Source organism: Carassius gibelio, chromosome A24 (assembly GCF_023724105.1).
Source record: "Carassius gibelio isolate Cgi1373 ecotype wild population from Czech Republic chromosome A24, carGib1.2-hapl.c, whole genome shotgun sequence".
Classification (NCBI taxonomy): Eukaryota; Metazoa; Chordata; class Actinopteri; order Cypriniformes; family Cyprinidae; genus Carassius; species Carassius gibelio.
In genome coordinates, this window is record NC_068394.1 from 4,704,826 (window position 1) to 4,727,739 (window position 22,914).

A 22,914-nucleotide genomic window follows, 5' to 3' on the forward strand; every position below is an offset into this window, starting at 1 on the left:
CAAAAGTCACATGAGGACAAGCCTGTGCACATCATATTTTGATTTGCCAATAATGTTTATAAAGCTTGGTTTCACCTACAGTGGCCTCAAAATGTATATTAAGAAAAGATAGCACTTTTAAACAAAACATTTCACAAAGGTGGTTTGCTTGATTTTTTAAAATGTTATTTGTTTTTATATAACGTTATAGATTTTAGATATATTGTTAAAAATGACAGAAATATTTGAACACCTTCACATTGACAATATAATGATTGAAACTCAAGGCAAACTGATTAAAGCTGATTAAAAAGTCATTGCAAAAATGGCTAATAAAATGGTAAATTTAGGTAAGCTTCATTTGTGTGGAGATGCCATTTGATTTGAGCTAACGTTGAAGTAGCTAACGTTAGTTTTCAAAGCAAATCGTGTGCTGGAATATTGTTTTTCAATAACGTTACTATCATTAGCTCTCACAACAAATATTAGATGTGATCTAAATGCTTTAAAGGAAGTCAAAGGACACCAAAGTTAAAGTATTCGTTGAATGTGGCAACTAATATTGTCGATTTAACCAGTTTCTTACCTTGTTTTTTGAGAGAAAGGTGTTTTATCAGTCATTTGACCGAGTACAGTCGAGTACACGCTTAGGCGAAAGGTTAGATCTGTAACGGTCAATATACTAATGAGCGCGAGCCAGCTTTTAAACGTGTTTCGAAGCAAACGGACTCGGGCGCATTATCAAACCTATATGACCTGTACTACGATTTTAGGAATGTAATTTTCTTTCTTCGAGTGGTATATTACATGTTGTCGTTCTTAACCACAATATCTGTCAAAGTAATTATTTGGCCTAGACTAATGGCGACATCGATTGAAGTTAGAAAATAATTTATGTTGTTGCCACTGTAATTATGAAAATTAAATCAGAAAGGCAATAATTAATATGTTAATATTACATATATTTAGGCCTGTATGACTTTTTAATCAGACACTGTGGCATGTGATTTTGTCATTTCTTATATTTACAGCAATCATGTCAAATTCCGCGTCCTCTCCAGTCATTTATGATTACCAGATTATTTTTAATTTCAGACATATTTGTTAATAAACACTGAAAAAAAACCAATTTGAAAATGGTTTTCTGTGACAGATGGGACCTTAAGTTCAGAAAAGACAGTGCCCTTAACCAGTGTCTAGCATATTAAAAATAAAACCAGAAAACTATTTTATTACTGTATTTATTTTTTGGTCTTTCTTGAAAATACAAAACAAAAACACATTAAACATTACAAAACATTCTTTAACTGAAGTGACATAGGCAATGTATAAAGTAAAAAGACTATAAAATTCAGTCAGTTACGGTGTACTACTGAAGTAACAAGCGATGTTTGGGTCAAGAATAACTAAACAACTCAAATTCACCTCCTCAAATGTAACCAGTAGTGTAATCAAATCAAACTTAATTACATTTCTTTTTATTAACCACATAAACAATTGACCATTTAAAATGCCGAATATCACTGCGATTCCAATGTTAATCTTTTGGTCAGACTTTTAAAATCTAAGAAAACCAAACCAGAGGTACACAAATGAGTTTATATGCTCTCAGCACTAATACAGCTCAATCAACCAATTTATGTACACACACAGGCAATTAGTGCAACAATTAACTGCAGTGAGAGCATGTCGAGTGATAAAACTAATCAAATGAAAACAGGCATATGAAGCAGAGGCACAAACCCTAAAGGCCCGTTTTCCCATTAGGGCACCGAAGCAACAAGCATACCGTCACCCAGAGAAAACAAACCATGCCTGGAGCTACAATTACCCAAATTAAAACCAGGAAAATAAAAGAAAAATATTAAATGCTCAAGTTATTAATATTTTGTATGAAATAACAATTAAGACATTGCATTTAATATACAGTTGTTGTTCCCCCATCCCTTTGGATTTTTGCTTGAGATAACTGCTGATAGTTTTGCATCTGTAATAGCTGGTAGAATGAGCTAGTGCTGCTGCTTTTTTTTTTTTTGTCCTCTGTTAAATATATACATGCATTCAATAGGTATTCCAATAAAACTAATTCCAACTCCCTTCCGGTTTCACCAATTAAAGAGTTAGCTAAAAACTGCAAGACAGTCCACACAACACAATTCAGCATGAAGAGCTTCTCTGGTCTTCGGCCGTGAGATATGTTGTAGAATGAGTGAAGGATGGGAAAATACTCTTTCCTTTCTTCTGTCAAGTGGAGTCGGATTCACATTATGTTTGGAAGGAAGAGCAACTGGCTGATAACACTTGTAGTGTCAGCTCCAACTGTGAAAATACTGGACAGTGAGAATGCATATCTACCATCTTTCGACCTGAAAACAACAAAAAGACAATTAATTCACACAGGGACCGACAAAAAAGTATTATTTTTCTGAGTATAAACACAGTAAAGGTGCAGTCACATTAGTGTAATTCATTTAGTCTACAAAATGATTGTCAATAATGTAGCGGTGCATGAAGTCACGATCAAACCAAGCAACTTTCTAATGTTCAATGTAGCGAATTTACGTAATGTATGTAAATCGTTTGCGCAAAATTCTCTGTAGATTTTCAATAGCATAATGTAAGTTGTCACTTTCAAACCAAGCATCTTTTTTTCAGACAATGCAGTGAATTTGAGTAAACCAACTAAATCTGATCCATTCTTAAACTATATTCACAATCGCATGGATTCCCATTGAAATTACTGAATTTTGCCGGTGAAAATTAGCGTTAAATTTTCTTCTGTAGTTAACAGTGTAACAGTGTATGACGTCGCTTTCAAACCAAGCAACTTTCTGTCAGCAAATTTGTGTGACCAACTGAACCCGATGCGAAATATGCACTGGAAATATTTAGTCCTCACACGAAATTCCCATAGACTCCTATGGGAAAATCTCACAAAATCTCGCCAGCGAAAACTCGCCAAACAACAGTAAATATGACCGCACCTTAAGAGCTGGCAAATGTGGGCTTTACACTCACAGTGTGGTGTTCACCACTGCGGGGGCACGTAACTGTAGGTGGGAGTGGTAGGCGGGCGGTACGTGGGCATTGAGGGATGAGGTGCGACTGGGGTCGGAGAGTGAGTTGTTAATAATGTCCCTGAGGAGACAATAAAATGCATTTTTAAAATTGCCTCTTCAACTACATGAATTTCCATGGATTATTTGGATGAGACTCACCAGCAGACATCGCCATGGTGGTGCCTCCTACCATTCCCATGGTAACTCCGTTAGGGCGGGGTGGGGGAATGGGAGGGGCATACATGGCCGCTGGCATGCCATTTGGCTGGACCACAGTTGTATGATGAATGACATGGGGCGGTGCTGCGTAAAGGGGATGTGTGTAATAAGTGCCTTGCTGCTTTGGAAAAAAACATACAATATTTTAACAAATTGCAGGTTTTATTATCGCTTCATAACATCTGTTTTTTTTTTTGCCTTACCTGTGCGTAGGGGTTCTGTTGGGGGTAGGGACTTCTCATGGGGTAGACTGCAGCAGGGTAGGGGTTGGGTGATGAGGAATAGGGGGGTACAGCACCTGTTGTTGGGGAGCAGGACATTTTGAAAGGGGTCCCGGGAGCATAACCTGCAGAGATCACATTATATTTAAAGATAATAAAGAAAATACATTTGCTAGCAGCAATAATGCTTTTTAAAAAAAGAGTATAACATCAAAATTGACCTTTTGGATAAAAATGGCTGGATAAAATTAGGTAAAATCATATATTTTTCATGGAAATCTAGTTTAATTAGAATATATGCAAAATTTCAAAGGCATAATGGGCAGTTAATATCTTTTCTAGTTATTCATGTCATTTAAAATCTGTATGACATACTTTTTTCTGTGGAACACAAATAAGATATTTTAAAGAAATGTTTAATTAAATTTGATTTGTTTGATAATCAAATGGTCTGGTAATCAAATTGACTTCCATAGTATGGACACAAAAATACAATGGAAGTAAATAGGAACGAAAATGTTTAGTTACCAACATTCAAACAAATCATCCATTATGTTCTGCTGAACAAAAAAACAAAAGAAACGTCATACAGAAGGTTTTTTTTTTGTTTTTTTTTAAAGCAACAAAAATGTTAAAGAAAAATACTGACAATAAAAAAACAATGTGAGCTGTAATCCAAGAACTGCACTTTTATAGCTTTGTAAAACTTTGCAAAAACGTCAGAATATTTTGCTTGGCTGAGAAAAGGAGATCCATGTAACAACTCATTTCACCTTAAAATCTCTGTTTTGGCTTCTAGGGGAACTGAAAAACGCAGCAAAAACACAGAGTTCGGACTTCCTTTACCTGAGGGAAAGACTGGATTAGCGCCAGGGTACATGCCAGGGGAGTATGCTGGAGCTGCCGCTGCATAACCCACAGGAAATCCCGCTGTGCAAAAAAATCACAGCAATTAACAATAACAGCAAAGACATTGTGCTGGAACTTAATTGCATAGATGTTGTGATAACCCCAGACACTTCCTACCAATTGCATGCAAGTGAGTCAGAGCTCATCACTGGTTACCTGGGTATCCTATTCCTTTAGGGTTGGCATAAGGAATCCCTGATGATGCAGGGTTATAAACAGGATTCATGATGTTTATCTTTCAGCACCTTTGAAGAGTAGGACAAAATAAGAGATTGCATTCAGCTAAACAATGACCAATTACTAGACAGCTGTACTGTGTGTGCTTTACTTTTCTTTGGAAATACAGGTGTGTTTGTGTGTGTGTTATATATATATATATGAGAGAGAGAGAGATCATAACAAACACAATAGGTTTCTACATGGTTCTAATTTATTTTATATATATATATATATATATATATATATATATATATATATATATATATATATATATATATATATATATATATATATATAATAATGAGTCGTAATGAGTCCCTTTATGAACTTGAGTCACCCTCTACTTCACCTGTCAATCAAAATTTATGTGCGGGAACACAAAACCGTTAACTGCATTGCATGAGTTTAATAACATGTAAAATGCCAAAACCTGTGTTACTCAATGCTTTTCAAGAAAAACGTCGAGATTATGAATAAGAATGCTGTAAGGCGGGTGCTGATGTGAGATGCAACGTGTTTCTGTTCGTATTGGTTGAGTGTGCATCCGATTTAAGATATTGAAAACATACAGTTAATGCATTGAACTACAATTCAAAGCAATTGAGAAAAACTATCAGATGCCAAGGAAATGCGTTTAAACGCATTTAAACGCACTGCATTCAATGCACCAGGCTCGTCTGAAACACAAGAACGGCTTTCAATTAGCCTGAGGTCCCAATTGTAAACTGACTCTACCGGTCGGACAATTAATATTTTACATGCATGGATAAAACAAGAGCTTTTGCATCACTGCACAATGCTCAAACACATCATAATAATAGATGTGACATTGTGAACGAAGGATGCAGCGCAGCGGCTCGGTGTTACAGGCCAACAGCAGCATCCCTATCCCAATTCACTAGATGTCCCACTCCTCCATCCATCCCTCTCTTTTTCCCCAGACAAAACCCCCTCAGATGGCCAGCTAAAGCATTGCATCTCAACCGGACAGTGGCTGTAGGTACGTACGGTCGCTAGAGTTTTTGTACTGGGCGAATAATCCAATATTTCGCTCGTATCTGATGATGTTGTCCGTCTCGCGTTCTTGCGTCGACTGCGAACACTAGGCAGCACCGTGCGTCACTTCCGCCTCTGTCAAGAAGGGAAGCGGAAAGACAATTTCAAATTGTCGAGCAGTTTTTCACTGAGGTGTGGACGGAATTTCAGATAAAAGACAGATAAAAGGAGTCTGAATTTTATGTTTGGATTTCTTCTAAATTGTTGAAATGACGTGAAATAAAACCTGCAAAATCAGGGTATCTGTTTTAAATGTATTGTCGATCGAATTTACTTCAGTTGTAACGTTACCTTGTTACCAATGCACGTGACATAATGTAAGATAGTACGTAAGATAAAATTGGAGTGGTTTTTGTACCACCCTGTACGGTTAATTTGTGCTCATAAAGCAGTCTTTATACAGCAAATATATATATATATATATATATATATATATATATATATATATATATATATATATAAATAATTGTATAATTTTTTTTTTTTTGGGGGGGGGGGGGTGGACATTTACAATGCTATTCCAAGAGAGAAAGAAAACCTAGCTAATTATGCAGACAATAAAATCAGACAATGTCAAACTAAAATTTTCATTTTCTAAATATTATTTATAAAAGTGAAAAAGACAACTCTATTAGTTAAATTTCACATTTAATGTACATTTTCCAAGAAATTTTCCAATATATATATTGGAAAATACTATATATATATATATATATATATATCAAAAACTCTTTGGTATATATAATCTACCAAACAATTGGTAAAAGTTCAGATATTTTAATAAAGTGAATAATCATATTTAAATAAATAATAAATGAAAAGTGTTACTCGTTTAACTTTAACGTGATTGATATAATAGGCTTTTCCTCTCCATAATTTTATTTCAAGTTTGTATTTGTATGGTTGTTTCTTAAAGGGTTAATGAACACAGAGCAGGTCCGTGATGATGGCGTGATGATGATGTCATCATGAGTACGGAAGCCGGTAGAGGGACGGGATCTTCATTTCTCTCGCAGTAGGAAACATGGCGGCCGTCAGCAAGTACATGACAGCGAAGAACTCCGCTGTGGCTGGCGGTATCCTACTCGTTTTATACTTTCTAAAGCAGAGACGAAAATCCGCTGGACTGAACAGGTATGTAAAAACACACATAAAGTACCTAATGCATAAAATAAGATAACAAACAGAGTTCAGTGTCAGAGTGACCCCGGTTCAACTAACAGCAAAACGAGTTCTGGGCAACATTATGGCCATGTGTCAAAACCTAATGAGCTGTCTAGTCTAAGTTGGAACCTCACTAGTTTTTGAGACACATCCTATATCTTGACTTTAAAGTGAAATATAATCCATGAAGTTTATTGAACTGGATTTTGCTTGTTGCAGATTCACTGTCCAAACAATGGACTCTTTCATAAAGAACAGTGTTAGTTGGGCAAATGTTGTCAGAGTTGCAATCAAAAATGATACACTCAAGAATGATAATAAAGAATAATTAATGCTTGAATCTTTAATCTCTCTTAATTTAGGATTCAGCATCAAGCATACTTATGACAGAAGAACTGCAATATTTATGAAATGCTTTTTACTGAATGTTATTGGACATACTGTAATTATTTAATGTATATTTATTTCATCATCTTCAACAGGAAGAAGGGTTCTTCAAATGATCTGAGCAGTGAGGTAAGACATGCATTGATCGATCTCTGCTGTGAACTGATATAAACTGTAAATACTGAATGCAGTGGAATGTAATGTCAGATGCATACATGTAATGTATAAGACTATTTAGTCAGTCTGGCTGTGTGACACTATATTCCATGAGTTTACTTTGACTTTCAACACTTCTTGTGTTTTAAAACCAGCAGAAAGATGGCAAGAAAGACAGAGCTGCTGTGGACAAGCTCTTTTTCATCCGTATCTCACGGATCATCAAGATTATGGTGCCAAGGTTTTTCTGCAAAGAGGTGAGAACTGGCCTAATGTGAGTTCTGGCCGGAACAGGAAGTTGTGGTGAGGCATATGTTGAAGATTTCCTTTAAAAAAAAATAAATAAATAAATAAAAGCCAATCACCTTTAATTTATGTCATAGCAAAGAACATGATGTTCTCTATGGTGATGGTAGTCAGAGTGTATTGTTTTCTGCATATATATATATATTTTTCGAACTGAAAAGATACAAATTTTATATACTACTATTAAAAAATTTGTGGTCACTAAGATTTTTTTTAAATAAATTATTATTTTTATTTTATTTTATTTACCAGTGCATTAAATTGATCAAAAGTGACGGTAAGACTTTTACATTGTAACAAAAAATGGACTTAAAATAAATGCTATTCTTTTTAACTTTCTGTTCATCAAAGAAAAAAAAAAAGTATTGGAGTTTCCATGAAAATATCAGTCAGACCAACAATTTTCTACATTGATGATCATAAATAGAAATATTTGTTCAGTATCAAATCAGCGTATTAGAATGATATCCAAAGGATCATGTGACAATGAAGTGAAATGAAATTAAAGCATATTCAAAATGAAAACAGCTATTTTAAATAATAATAATATTTCACAATGTTAATGTTCATACTGTATTTTTGATCAAATAATTGCAGCCTTGGTGAGCATAAGAAACCTCTTCCTAAAAAATAAAAACTTTCAGACTCCACACTTTTGAAAGATAATGCGCTAAATAAAAGTGATGCATTTCAGTTAATTATTTTTTTTTCACATTATTATTATTTTTATTTTTTTGTATGTCACAGACATGGTACCTGCTCTTGATCGCAGTTATGCTAGTGACTCGGACCTATTGTGACGTCTGGATGATTCAGAACGGCACTTTGATCGAAAGGTACCGTATGGATGTAGACTTTAAATTTGTTAGTGCTGTGAAAACGCCAAGCACCCAGACAAATATTGATTTAATGTGATTTGATTGTATTTTTGAAATCTTTGACAGTGGAATCATTAGCAGAGATCCCAAACTGTTCAAGAGGCACTTTTATTCCTACCTGACTGTCATTCCTGGGGTAATTGACTGTATCTTCATGTGCTGTGAAAGCTAATGTATTGTTACCGATGTGTGATGTGATTTACATCACTGAACCAGTCATTGTGTTTCCTCACATGCTCACCTCTCAGATCTCCTCTGGTCTGCAGTTTAAATGCACATTAGTGTTTTATTAATCCAACTATGAATGTGCGCTTCCTCAAAAATCATTTGCATTCATTTTTCCATGCACATGAAGGACAGGCCAGCGGGATGTGTGTTTATTCCCTTCTGTATTAACTCAGACCATGTGTGCATGTGTTTGTGTGCATGTTGTGGTTTGCAGTGCAATCATTGGTCGATCCACTAAAGGTTTCAAGAAGTACTTATTCAACTTTATCACGGCCATGCCAGTTGTAAGTTTCTGCTTTTTATCCAAGTTGGTAGTAATTGTTAATAGTCCGAGGAGTTCTGAGAATATTAACTACTTAAAACATCCATATAACCATCTAATATGTGCCTCCTGTTAACATCGAAACATTTCTGGGGCTAGAATGCATTTTTTAAATATCAGTAAGAGATCAAGAATTGCTTGTAGTTGTTGCTATGAAAACATCCAGATTTGTAAATGCTTGCATCTCAATCTTTTAGATCGCTCTGGTGAACAACTTCCTGAAGTTGGGTCTGAATGAACTGAAGCTGTGCTTTCGTGTGAGACTTACCAAACATCTCTACGATGAGTACCTGAAGTAAGGCCCATCAATGACATTATTCTAACTGAAATATTCTTCACAAGTTTTCAGTAAAATGCTGTTTTTACAAAACAAGCATTACTATTATATTTGCTCGTATAGGCATTCGTTATAATGTACTAAAATAAGAATGATTAAAATGGGTGTATTGACATTCAAGTTCTGATAAAGGGCTAATATTAAAACTTGAGAAATCTTTGTAAAAAAAAAAAAAAAATATATATATATATATATATATATTTGTAATTTATTATTTTAAAGGTGCCGTATGTAAGTTTTTGACTATAAAAGCATAACATACCATAATATGTTTACAAACATTTAAGAAACATGTTAAGTTAACATACTTGTTTATCTGAAAAACAATGCTACAGTCAGTTATTCTCCTTTGAAAATGTGCGTTCCGGGCCGGAATGTCAGTCTCTGTTTTGGTTTGTGAAACCCGCCCACTGCCAGTTTACCCAGCTGTATTTTGGCATCTCGGGTTGCCAGTTGGCCGAAAACACATTGCATTTCATTTCATTCATCGTCAAGTGCGCTCGTATCTGTTGGTGTCATCAATCTAGCAACCTGTGTGTGCATCATGTCTGAGGAGGACAGGCCGGGTTGAAAAAAAACCCACTCCAAGATTTTGAATTTGGACTGCAATACCTAGTTCAACCACTCGTTGTCAATCCTTCATACAGCACCTTTAAATTTAGGCATCACTACATGTAGAATTGCAAGTGTGTGAAATGTTAATTTTAACATCTGCTGAAGATTAAATTTAAAATTTAGTTTTAAATAATAATAAATTTGTGTATATTTATTTGTTTATTATTTATATATAAAAAAAAATTGAATTAAGTGTAATTTAAAAAAAAAACAATTTAAAGACAGATTTCAAAACATTTATATCAGGCAATAACTGATATAGTATGAATATGTGACCCTGGAGCAAATAAAACCGGTCAGAAGTTGCTGTGGTATATTTTTAGCAATAACCAAAAATACACTGTATGGGTCAAAATTATCAATATTTCTTTTATGCCAAAAATCATTAGGATAATAAGTAAAGATCATGTTCCATGAAGAAATTTTGTAAATTTCCTACTGTTAATATATCAAACGTAATTTTTATTAGTAATATGCATTGCTAAGAATTCTTTTGGACAACTTCAAAGGCGATTTTCTCATAAATTTTTTTATTTTTATTTTTTTGCACCCTCAGATTCCAGATTTTTAAATAGTTGTACCACGGCCAAATATTGTCTGTTCCTAATAAACAATACAACAATAGAATCACACTTTATTCAGCTTTCAGATAATATATAAATCTCAATTTTGAAAAATTGACACTTAAGACTGATTTGGTGGTACAGGGTCACATACTGTAAAAGCATACCAGATTATTCATGAGAGGTGATTTTTACCTTTCTAATGTGAATAGAAATGTGAGTTTGTTTTGAAATCTGATTTCTTTTTGAAGGAAATGTAAAAGTCTAGCTACTAATGTCAGTATCTTTGGGATCACAGGGGATATACATACTACAAAATGGGAAACCTGGATAACCGCATTGCTAACGCTGATCAGCTGCTGACGCAGGATGTGGAGAAGTTCTGTAACAGTGTGGTGGAACTTTACTCCAACCTCAGCAAGGTACGAATCCCCTTTGTACAAAATACCCATTTTACTTTCCCAATGATGGCAGATTATAATTTTCTTCGTCTGAACAGCATTTGTTGAGTTTTTCTTGCTTTCCCCCTCCAGCCTCTGTTGGATATCGGTTTATACATTTTCAAATTAACAACAGCGATCGGTGCTCAGGTGAGCGTGAAAGACATCGTAAAAGATCTACTTTAGATCAGTGCCATTGGACATCCTGAGGATCTGTTGGTCTCTTTGCACAGGGTCCCGCCTCAATGATGGCCTACCTGCTGATCTCCGGCCTCTTCCTGACCCGTCTGCGCAGGCCGATCGGTAAGATGACCGTGACTGAACAGAAGTATGAAGGAGAATACCGATTCGTCAACTCTCGTCTCATCACAAACAGGTCATTACTCGTATCTATCTAGCCGTATAGTGCTAATATCATTTTGTTTTTCTCAAATTTTGATGCATGCTCAAATGTTTTTATTTCCTTCTCAGTGAAGAGATTGCCTTCTACAATGGAAACGTAAGGGAGAAACAGACCATCCATTCAACCTTCAGGAAACTGGTGAGTGTGTGACCAAACAAATCTGTGAGTTTTAATTATCAAATGGTTGCAACAGGATTAACGGATGAAATACAGAAAAGCCGAATATGATTATTTTTATATTGTTGCTAATAAATGGCCAATATTATATTTTACCTAAATCAAATACAGATAAACTAGACTAAAATGAGTCATTTAAAATCCCAAGTGTATTTAGGCATTACAACGTTACAATGTAAAGTATGAGAAATTAATATTTTGATGACATTTAACATTGTTATTAAGCTATTAATGTTTTTATTAATTTTGTGGTAAGGATATTCTAAAAAGATATCAAAAGTAGATGAAATATAAATGCATGCGCATACAGAATTAAATATCCAGAATTCTAATATGGGCCAATAATCTATAATACAATATTTTCCCGGCTATAAGTTGCACTTTTTTTTCATAGTTTGGCTGGTCTTGCGACTTATAGTCAGGTGCGACTTATTTATCAAAATTAATTTGATATGAACCCAGAGAAATGAACTAACAGAAAACATTACCGTCTACAGCCTCCAGAGGGCGCTCTATGCTGCTCAGTGCTCCTGTAGTCTACACTGAAAACATAGAGCGCCCTCTCGCGGCTGTAGATGGTAATGTTTTCTCTTGGTTCTTGGTTCTAAATAAATGTGACTTATAGTCCGGTGCGACTTATATATATTTTTTTCCTCATCGTGACGTATTTTTGGACTGATGCGACTTATACTCAGGTTCGACTTATAGTCCAAAAATATATATTTAATATAGGTTTGCATCTTGATAATTGAGTTTATTAGCTGATCTGGGTTTGTTTGCAGGTCGATCATCTGCACAATTTCATCTTCTTCCGTTTCTCCATGGGAATGGTGGATAGCATTATTGCCAAGTGTAAGAGGATGTTTCATTATCTCCCTAAATTAAATATGCATGGTCATGGGCAGTAAAAGATGAATAATATGTTCTCTCTTGCTCCAGATTTCGCTACTGTTGTTGGGTATTTAGTCGTCAGTCGTCCTTTCCTTGATCTGTCTCACCCTCGACACCTGAACAGCTCACACGCTGAACTGCTGGAGGTAAAACTTCACTACTGATGTTGTGATTATGCTTAGTTTGAGGCCCTCAGTTGCTTTCACGATGCATTTAAATGTGGTAATATCACATTGCTGAGCAAAACTGAATTTTCATGTGGAATAATGAGAGACGGGGCAGGATTATTCATCTTGACATGTTCTCCTGCAGGACTACTACCAGAGCGGCCGTATGTTATTGCGTATGTCCCAGGCATTGGGCAGAATTGTTCTTGCCGGCAGAGAAATGACGCGGCTGTCAGGGTAAACGTTCATATTTCCTCATCACATTGCACCAGCATGTGCAATTAAGTTATTGGGTTACTCGCCATTTTATTAAAAACTTGTTACATTTGATGCTATAAAATTAGTTTGTTTTTCCCTTCAGCTTCACCACACGCATCACTGAGCTCATGAAGGTCCTAAAAGAGCTGAATTCTGGGAAATACGAACGCACCATGGTTTCTCTATCAGAGAAAGGTGGGTTTAAGAGACTCTTAAGGTCCGAAAATATTTTTTTAAAGAGCCACGTATTTAATTTTTTACAATTTTTTATAAACAGATGATACAGAAAAGCTCACGCTGATACCTGGAAGTGGAAGAATCATCAATGTAGACAATATCATCAAGTAAGAGCAGCTTTCTTCAATCCTTAATCTCAGATTGAGCGCTTCACTGTTTGGAGAACCAATGATGCTAATGTTATTTCTCATCAGGTTCGATCACACGCCCCTGGCTACACCTAATGGAGACATACTGATTAGAGATCTGTGTTTTGAGGTCTGTTTCACTTTATTTCTACAACTCAATTGTCAGTAAGGTGGCAAGAAATTAAAAAGAAATTCTTAATATCTCGCAATCTTTTTATCTTTTATATCTTAAAGTTTTTCAGAATAGCTACTTCATTTCTTGCAGTTGTAACATTGTTACTCATATTTTACACATCTTTACATCATGCAATTGATGCATTTTACATCAAAATTGTGCCATAACACAATTATGTTTTAGTTTCCCTATTGCAACTTAGTTTCTTGTAGTGTGATTTCATATCGTATATTTGCATCTTTTTCTCATAATTGTAAGTGTTTCTCATAAGTTCGACTTTTTTTTCTTTGTTTTTAATTACTAGAACTCTTTCTCACAGAGATTTTTCTCACATTTGCAACTATTTCTTGTAATTGTGACCTCTCACGTTTTCAACTTTTTCAAAATTGCAGTTTTATATCGCAAACGTGACTTTTATTATTGTATTTTTTTTCTTGTAGTGTGATTTTTGTTATATATATATATATATATATATATATATATATATATATATATATATATAAAATCAAGGGCTTCTTTTAAATTGTGGCTTTGTTTCTCGTTATTGCATTTGTATATCCTATAATTGTATCTTCTTACAACTTTTTCTCACAATTGAAGACTTTCTCCTCTCATTTGCAACTTTTTCACAATTGCAATTTGCTCATAATTGCGACTTTGAATCTCGTAATTGTGACTGCGTATTATTTAACCTTTTTATTTCACAGTAACCTTGTTTACTTTTTAGTCAGGGGTGGAATGTTTGTACAATTAATGCGTCTGCTCTTCAAAGGTGAAATCCGGAACCAATGTTTTGGTGTGTGGTCCCAATGGGTGCGGAAAGAGTTCACTTTTCCGGGTTCTTGGAGAGGTGAGCATGTCTGCATTTCTAAGACTGGAATTCTGTTTAAAAATATATTTATATTTTTTTGTCTGCTTAATGTTGGTTTTCTGGGCTCTCTCTAGTTATGGCCGCTGTTTGGTGGGAGTTTGACGAAACCAGAGAGGGGAAAGCTCTTCTACGTCCCTCAGGTGAACAGCACAAAACCCACTTTACCCATGGCAGAACATCTGAATGGTCCACAGCAGCTGAATAACTTGCCTTTTTTTGTCTGTTTTCAGAGGCCTTACATGACCCTCGGCACACTGAGGGATCAGGTGATCTACCCAGACACCCATGAGGACCAAAAAAAGAAAGGCATCTCTGACCAGGTACTAGAAGCTAGTTTTTAAGATCCAAAATGTTCTAAAAAGTCTGTTACATGTGCAGATCACGTATATTTATTTTCTAATAAACCATTTTCATTCCATCAACCTGTTCTGTGTGGCAGGTGCTGAAGGAATACCTGGATAATGTCCAGTTAGGTCACATTTTGGAGAGAGAGGGGTCGTGGGACATGGTTCAGGACTGGATGGATGTGCTCAGTGGAGGAGAGAAGCAGAGAATGGCGGTAAACAGACATTTTTAACAACCACAAAGAAAAGTGATAGGGCTATAATTTTGTCTTGTTAACGTCCTGTTTTTGAACCACTTCACCACAATATGTGTTAACCTAGATCTTTGACAGTACCATTACACTACTGCACTTAGACCGAGTCGCATCAAGTTGGAATAATCAGAATTACCATATTTATAAGAAGATTTCCCAATTTTTCAATTTGTACTTTGTTTCACGTAGTTTAGCATTCAGGTGCGAGAGGTCGGAGTTTTTCTAACATGTACAAAGAGTTCTTTGGACCTACTGGAAATGTTTAAATAGCATTACATAGCCCCGCCCACAACTGAAATCTGATTGGTCAAAAATATTGGTCCTTATGTACACTACTATTCAAATGTTTGGGGTCAGTAAGATTCCTTTTTTTAATGTTTAAAGTCTCTTCTGCTCACCAAGGCTGCATTTACTTGATCAAAATGAAGTGAAAAAATAATTTAAAATGTAGAAATTGTTTTCTGCATGGCAAAGCTGAGTTTTTTAGTTGTGTCACACGATCCTTCAGAAGGCTGATTTCTTATCACTGTTGAAAACAATTCTGCTGTGTAATATTTTTGAGGATGGGATACATTTTTAATTATTTATTTTTGTTTTCAGTGGTCTTATTTTTATTTTTTTATGCATTTATTTGAAATATAAGTATTTTGTAACATTATACTGTCACTCAATTTTAAGCATTTGTGCTAATCGAAAGTATAAATTTCTTTCAAAATAATGACTCTTACTGCCCCAGACAGTCTTTCAAGTTCCAAATGAATTGCAACTAAACTTCAGCAATTTAGAGTCAGTATTATGTCAATTACAGTAGTCTGTTTATTGAAAATTCCTAGATGTTTATTGGTTTCTAAAGTGATGGTTTTCCCATAGATGGCCAGACTTTTCTACCATAAACCCCAGTTTGCCATTCTGGATGAGTGCACCAGTGCTGTGAGCGTAGACGTGGAAGATTATATCTATAACCATTGCAGAAAGGTACCTGAAGCTCACCACACACAGATTTTCCCATTGTATTACTGCACATTTTGCAAAAATGTCTCTGAATGTGTGGTTTATTGTTGTTATTCGGCAGGTTGGCATCACTCTGTTCACAGTCTCTCACAGAAAGTCCCTGTGGAAGCATCACAAGGTGAGATCAGCGCTGCTTCCCATCATCAATATATCCTGACATTTGCCGTATGCTTAAGCGCAAAATGTTTTTTCTGCTTTTCAGTTCTACCTCCATATGGATGGAAGAGGAAACTACGAATTCAAACCCATCACCCCTGACACTGTGGAGTTCGGCTCTTAGGAGAAAAACAACTGCACTATACTATCATCAGCACCTAACAGTTCACTTCTTAAAGTGATAGTTCACCCAGAAATGAAAGTTTTGTCATCGTTTACTCTTTGTTTCCGATGAAAGCTAAATAAGGTAACATTTGACCATGGAAGTCAATGAAGGCCGTCAGCTTTTTTCAAAATATCTTCTCAAATGTTCAGCAGAAGGCAGAAACTTGTAAAAGTTCGGAACAACTTGAGGCTGAGAAAGTGATGACAGAATTGTCATTTTTGAGAGAACTGTCCCTTTAAGTAGTCGCCTAAACTAGGAGTTTGTTTTTAATCATCTATAACCTTTTTGGGATGAAATCGTGTTTAGAGGTTTATTAACACTACTTTTGTCCTTAGTGATTGTATATAATTTTGTAATTAAAGCAGTCCAATTTATAAGACATCTGTCTGTTAAGTATGCGTGGGAGCGTGTACCAAGGAAATGCATATTGTGTCTGTGCATTAATTTGTTAATAAATGAGATTGGTCTGTGTAGGCTCACACAAATCGATGGCACTGGACTGAACGGAGCGTTTAATATGCTAGACACACAATAATGATCTTGCTTTTTCTATGTATTAGTAATGATTTTGCCTTTTTCTTATCAGATAAACCTTTCTTTAAGCTACTAAGTGGCCTTTCGTGCTCACTGCAGCGTTGTTGGGTGGTCTGAATGTGTGCGAGTTGTTTATTGGTGCACTTTACCTAGCTTGGTAATTTGGAGAACCGGGAAGCCTTGAATAACTGTTCGGTGTCTGTAATCGATGAGAGGATGCCTATGCACTTGTTTACTCCAGCACTGTTGGCATTTCTTGATGTGGAAGGAGTCTGGAACGGTTGTTATGTAAGAACTGTAAGAAATATTGTCGTAGCCCTTCACACATTAAGCAAATGAACCACTTTGCTGTATGTTTTCATTAAAAAAAAGGAGATATTGATACTATGAAGTCTGTTAGTGGTCTTTATTTTATCCTGAAGAAATGGTTAGATTGTGTTGATGATTGTGTGTGTTTGTGAATTCAGTTCGACTGGTTTATCACACATTATGAAACTGGTTACTTAAATATCTTCAAAAAGGATGAATGTTGATTTTTAACACACATCAAATGTAAGTGAAAGGTCATTTAGATTAGACGCTCATTTGACCTTTTTACCCTCCACATGACAATGTATTTTTAAAGTGTCTCCAGTCACCTGTTCCTGACTAAAGGTGGTAAAACACAAACTTAGACGTACTTCTTGTCAAAAGTGATTTTGGATTTACCTGATTCGCTGTACTGTGTTTCAAACTACAATCATCTCATTTTATTGGTTTAAAAGTCTTTGTTTAACAAGACCTCTGACGTTAAGATGCAAACATAACTGCACGTGAAGACTACCAGTCAAAAGTTTGGAAAAAATGTATATATATATTTTTATACAGTTTTTAAAATAAGTCTCTTACCTTTGACTTGTAGTGAATACAGTACTCATTTAGTACCATAATATATATGTCAAAGTAGCATGGTATTACCATCTGATGGATAACTGCCCCTGTTACCAGATTGAAGACTGCATTTGTTTAGTAGTGAAGACTGTTCATGACTTGCTTTCCAGTGTAAGTTAATGATTTATGAGATCTGCTGGAGAGCTTCCACTTGTAAACTCTGACTAGAGCTGTAGAAACCACACTTGATAAGAGTTGGCATATTACCAATAGATCACTATACCGAATTTTAAATAAATATGTTACAGATCAACTCAGCTTGTCATATTAACACACAGAAAAACTTTTTGAATTTTTTTTTTAATTCAAATTAAAATAATATAGAAAATATAAGATAAATTCATATTAATATTTTATTCATATGATTTTATTATTAATTATTCTTGGTTTTTGTAACTGATAATAAGATTATTATTCAAAATAATTATAAAACAACTAATCTACAAAATATTAAACTTTTAATTATTATTATTATTATTAAACACTTGTTTTGTTATAATTATTATCTCATTCGATAGATCATACAAACATTATATTCTAACATAAAATACTATACAAATATTTTTTTTACAATTTTAAATAATGTTTCATATAATGTAATAATTATATAATTCTTAATTATAATTAATTGTTAATCATATTTTATGAACACTTTTGGTAGCTGATCATGTTATTAAAAACAAATAATTATGTTGCAATTAAAAATGATTATAAAATTATTCTAATCAACAACTAATGTTGTAGTATAGCGGTGGTGGTGTATTTCTAATCTCTTTCTCTCTCTCTCTCTTTTTTTCCTGATAGCAGATAATAACATTCATTTGTTTACTTTGTAAACTGGTGATTGTCGGCCATCATGTGCTTCATTCTTTCACTCTGGGCTCAATACAGGAAGTTTGTCATAAACCACATGTAGTAAGGTGCAATAAAAAAAGTGTTAAGCTCTTTGTGGCTTGTCAGTGTCTTTGTGACTCTCAAACCTGTAACAGTTAGCAGGATCTGATCAGCCATCCTTGATTTCTCCTGCCTTCAGACATTTTTTACAACATGTCAGGCGAATGGACAAGGTAGAGTACAGTATTTCTGATGTATTTTCTTAATGATCTGTATGACTGTAAAATTGATTACAAGTGTAGAAAAAAAAATGGTTCAGTGAGAATTTTTCATGTGATCAAGTGTGAAGTTGAAATCTGTTGAATGTGCATTGATATAAAATCTCTGTCTACATGTTTTGTTTCTCTTCAGCTTCTCTGAAGTTTGTTGGAATTGGACACTGGGGTGGACTTCCTATATTCCCCACAACACGCCACATGAGTTTGACACGGCCAATGAACTGGGCAGAATCACTCAGGCCTGGACTTTGTCCTCAGTCTCGGAGATCAGGGATGTAGATGACACCCATTTTAAGGTGACCACCAGGTTAAGTCACTTGTGAACTGATTCATCTCCTCCTAAATTTCTTTCTTAAGTGCTTGTGGAATTTGCTCAAAACTTTTTGAGGGATCTGTTATGCAAAAAGTAGGGTTTTCTCACGTTAACATGTACAGCTTCAAAGTTTGATGTTGTAACCAGGATCAGAGAGGTTAGAGAGCAGACAGTGAAAGTGTACACAGGGTACTTCAGCTCACTGAACTGTCTTTACTCTCCGGTCAGTGATCAGCTGATATGGTCAGACTCACAGATGATGTGGTCCCTCTAGTGGCAGAAGAACAGAATGCAGTTTGGCTTACTCCTAATCAGTTTTTACAAAATAAAATGAAATGAAATAAAATAAAACAGTAAATTAAATTATAATTTATTATTAAATACCTTATATATACTGTATATGTATGTATATGTGTGTGTGTTTATTCATATTTTACTAATATAATATATTATAAATACTATAATATCAATAATGGAATTATGTTAATAATTTTGTGTAATAATTTATAGATTTTTTTTTTTTTTTTTATGTCTTCAAGTTTAAATGAAGGCCTATTCTTCAGTCTTCCTGGGAGAGTGTGTTCTCTCACCCCGCGCTGATGGACGTGTCGTGGTACCTGGTAGCAGGAAATCATGATCACCTGGAAACATATCAGCCCAGATCGCTTACTCAAACAGATCGGAAAGATGGTGAGTGAGGTCAAAGGTCAAGCTCTGTGTATTAAGGAATGTAAACATGGGCATTCATTCGTTCACGACCACAGTGTACTGCTGTTAATGTTTGGCAGGATCTACCCAGACCTCCACTACGAGCTGAACTTCAAGGTTACTTCCATCACGGTTCTGATGATTGACACGGTGGTTTTGTGTGGGAACACCTATGACGGGCTTGAACCTGTAGGTCCAGGGGACTACGTTGTTTTTAAGCAACGAATGAAATGGATCAAAAAGAAACTTCAAAACACCAAGTGAGTTATTAGTACAACAGTAGCTAAGACCCAAATGCAAACAATATCTAATAGAAGAACAAACAACACTGAAATCCAATGTGGATAATCGCAAGAAGTGTTTTGCTTTTACTGGGCAAACATTAGACGTCTAACAGGAATTTTAGGGCATGTTTTTAAAGGCCCTGGCCTGCCACACTCCTTCCACGCCTCCATTGTCACATTCTTTCACTTATTCTCTCTCACTTCTTCACCGCTTCAGATCCACGATCACATCCTCTTAAATCTCAGATGTGACTTTGGAAAACACTCCTGGCATTCAATACTAAAAATATGACCAGTTATTAAAAGGGACCGTTTGCCAAAAAATTAAATCTGTCATCACCCTTATATCATTGCAAAAAACAGTAAAAAAACAGACTGTACTAAATGCCCTATGTCACTTGATTGATAATTTTAAAACCAAGTAAATGGCCTTTTAGAATAACAGTAAACGTGTCCACTTTCAGGTTGTAGTGTGTTTCTTTTTGATGTGGAGTTTTATCATCTTAATGAAAGAATAAATTATATATTGCTATTAATATTTCAAGATGAACCCTTACTGGGCTGAAGCAACTTACAGTAGGTTTACTTGATTATCCATTATAATTTAGCATTTTTAAGAAAAATCATCATGAAATGATAGTATCAAAAATGATACATCATGCTTTTCATAAATATTTGATCCTAAAAGCATTTAAATATCATCTTATTAAGACATTTTATCGAAATATATTGTGTGAGAATTTATATTTATGTATATTTATGCAGGTACTGTAGTCTGCTATAAAGATCACACTATCATTACTATTACTATTACTATTATAAATACTATTACTATTATTATTAGAATTTCATTGTACTTTCTAACCATATCAATATCACCATTTGCAAAAAAAAAAAATTGCATATTTTTGCTGAGTTTGGACCGCTTAATAAATTTCAAGTGTTTTTTTTTTCTTGAGTATGAACTCTATATTCTTCTATATTCTGTAAGTGTCATAAAGCTTGATGTATCAAATATGACAAAAAACACTTTACAATATGCTGTCAATAAACTATTAATTCAGGATGCCACACAATGTTCAAAAAAATTGAATGCAGCAATTTAAATTGTAACGTATAATAATATAATGGCAGAATTTGCATTTTGAGTGAAAATAATTTTTTAATTGTCCAGTTTTATGACTTAACAGCCAGATAAAAGTAAACACAAACAGCAAATGCCCTCACATGCGCAGGTGAAATTACAGTAAAAGTTCCACCGAAAAAAAATAGCGGCACTCACTCACTCACAAGAGTTTGGTATCAAAACTCAGACCACTTCTGAAGAAGTACAGCATCTCCTTATATCTGTGTGGTCATGACCACATCTACAGGTCGGTATCTTGACATTATCAGGTGTATCAGAAAATCAAGTACTATAACATTTCAATAACATATTCTATTAAAGGTTCACACCAAAATTTTAATTTGCTGAAAATGTACTCCCCCTCAGGTCATCCAACATGTAAATGAGTTTGTTTGTTTGTCTGTTTATCAGAACAGATTTGTAGAATTTTAGCATTACATCTCTGCAGTGAATGGGTGCCGTCAGAATGAGAGTCCAAACAACCGATAAAAACATCACAGTGATCCTCTCAACTCTAGTCCATCCATCATCTTGTAAAGCAAAAAGCTGTATGTTTGTAATAAACAAATCCATCATTAATTTCAAACTGATTGCTTCCAGCTAAAAGTTCTGTATCCATAATATGCTTTTCTCCAGTGAAAAAAAACTCTGAATCAGGACAGATATATGCATAGATCAATTTTGATGTAAGAAGACAACATGGGATGGATTTCTTCACTAGAGGAAGCGTTTATGAACTGTTATTTTGAACAGAATCAACTGTTTAAAGATAAAACACATTTAGATTGTTATGATTTATCAGCTGTTTGGACTCTCATTCTGACGGCACCCATTCACTACAGAGGATCCATTAGCATGCAAGAGAAGTAATGCTAAATTTCTCCAAATCTGTTCTGATGAAGAAACAAACTCATCTACATCATATATGGCTTGAGGGTGAGTAGATTTTTAGCCGTTTTGTTTTTAGTGATCTATTCCTTTAAGCAAATTTATGAAAGCATTAATAGTGAATATTATGGATGCTAAAGCATCAGCAGCATCATGCAATCAAGCTATATCTATTTCATCAGTTTATCAGAGAAGACGATGGAAGTTCATACGTTTTCAACGAAACTGGAGTTAATGCAGAACAATTTACACAGAGAACAAAAACACCTTCCTGCCGTCTTGGCACCTGTTCTCCAATGCAGTTAATCAGACAACAGGAGCGATTGTGTACATTGAAGTTAATACAAGTTAGATGTTGATCAGTTACATCCAGGAAGACGGGAAGTGTGTGTACCAGACATCCATCGCTAAATGGAATTTTACTAATTTACAATTGGGGGCACCATTGAGCTATTTCCCTAATTGTTCAACACCTCTATGAGTTTGAATTTAAATATGAGTTGGATTCTCAGAACTATGTTTTCTTATAAGGCACAATATAATACAATGAAGTAAGAAAATATAATAACAAAGACCTGCATTCTGAGTCCACATGCGCATTTTTGTATATTAATTGTTTCATAAAAAAAATAAAAAAAATCCACATTAGTACCATTCCTACTGGATTCACAGGTTTGTAGTACAGTGATAAAGTTTATGTAAAAACGGCAACAATAAACCAGA

General features: G+C 34.8%; 2 protein-coding genes and 2 long non-coding RNA genes across 12 annotated transcripts; 2 read left to right on the forward strand and 2 right to left on the reverse strand.

Moving 5' to 3' along the window:
• Nucleotides 1-1,204: 1,204 nt before the first annotated feature.
• Nucleotides 1,205-5,779, reverse strand: LOC127946318 (myelin-associated neurite-outgrowth inhibitor). Of its 7 annotated transcripts, none has more exons than XM_052542809.1 (7): nt 5,615-5,779; nt 4,544-4,632; nt 4,325-4,408; nt 3,461-3,555; nt 3,198-3,375; nt 2,998-3,117; nt 1,205-2,345 (listed from the first exon to the last, which is right to left on the reverse strand). In XM_052542809.1, the coding sequence occupies exons 2-6, from the start codon at nt 4,611-4,613 to the stop codon at nt 3,008-3,010; spliced, it is 537 nt and encodes a 178-aa protein (XP_052398769.1). In that variant the 5' UTR covers nt 4,614-4,632; nt 5,615-5,779; the 3' UTR covers nt 1,205-2,345; nt 2,998-3,007. The 7 variants fall into 7 exon arrangements, with proteins under 7 accessions (XP_052398769.1, XP_052398768.1, XP_052398765.1 ...); XM_052542808.1 differs by having other exon boundaries at nt 3,198-3,378; XM_052542805.1 differs by having other exon boundaries at nt 2,964-3,117; nt 3,198-3,378; nt 3,461-3,603.
• Nucleotides 5,780-6,583: 804 nt separating this feature from the next.
• Nucleotides 6,584-17,217, forward strand: LOC127946317 (ATP-binding cassette sub-family D member 3). Of its 3 annotated transcripts, none has more exons than XM_052542800.1 (23): nt 6,584-6,796; nt 7,309-7,342; nt 7,525-7,626; nt 8,423-8,511; nt 8,996-9,065; nt 9,301-9,398; nt 10,917-11,040; nt 11,152-11,208; nt 11,292-11,434; nt 11,530-11,599; nt 12,421-12,490; nt 12,578-12,675; nt 12,842-12,933; nt 13,058-13,149; nt 13,232-13,298; nt 13,386-13,449; nt 14,267-14,344; nt 14,440-14,505; nt 14,596-14,685; nt 14,805-14,924; nt 15,834-15,938; nt 16,036-16,092; nt 16,177-17,217. In XM_052542800.1, the coding sequence occupies exons 1-23, from the start codon at nt 6,687-6,689 to the stop codon at nt 16,252-16,254; spliced, it is 1,974 nt and encodes a 657-aa protein (XP_052398760.1). In that variant the 5' UTR covers nt 6,584-6,686; the 3' UTR covers nt 16,255-17,217. The 3 variants fall into 3 exon arrangements, with proteins under 3 accessions (XP_052398760.1, XP_052398761.1, XP_052398763.1); XM_052542801.1 differs by lacking the exon at nt 8,996-9,065 and adding an exon at nt 8,620-8,689 and having other exon boundaries at nt 6,635-6,796; XM_052542803.1 differs by having other exon boundaries at nt 6,635-6,796; nt 7,528-7,626.
• Nucleotides 16,841-17,899, reverse strand: LOC127946319 (uncharacterized). Its single transcript, XR_008151065.1, has 2 exons — nt 17,719-17,899; nt 16,841-17,125 (listed from the first exon to the last, which is right to left on the reverse strand). It is a non-coding gene; the product is annotated as an uncharacterized LOC127946319 (long non-coding RNA).
• Nucleotides 17,900-18,655: 756 nt separating this feature from the next.
• Nucleotides 18,656-21,543, forward strand: LOC127945963 (uncharacterized). The gene is made up of 4 exons (XR_008150985.1): nt 18,656-18,827; nt 19,006-19,168; nt 19,725-19,875; nt 19,974-21,543. It is a non-coding gene; the product is annotated as an uncharacterized LOC127945963 (long non-coding RNA).
• Nucleotides 21,544-22,914: the final 1,371 nt, after the last annotated feature.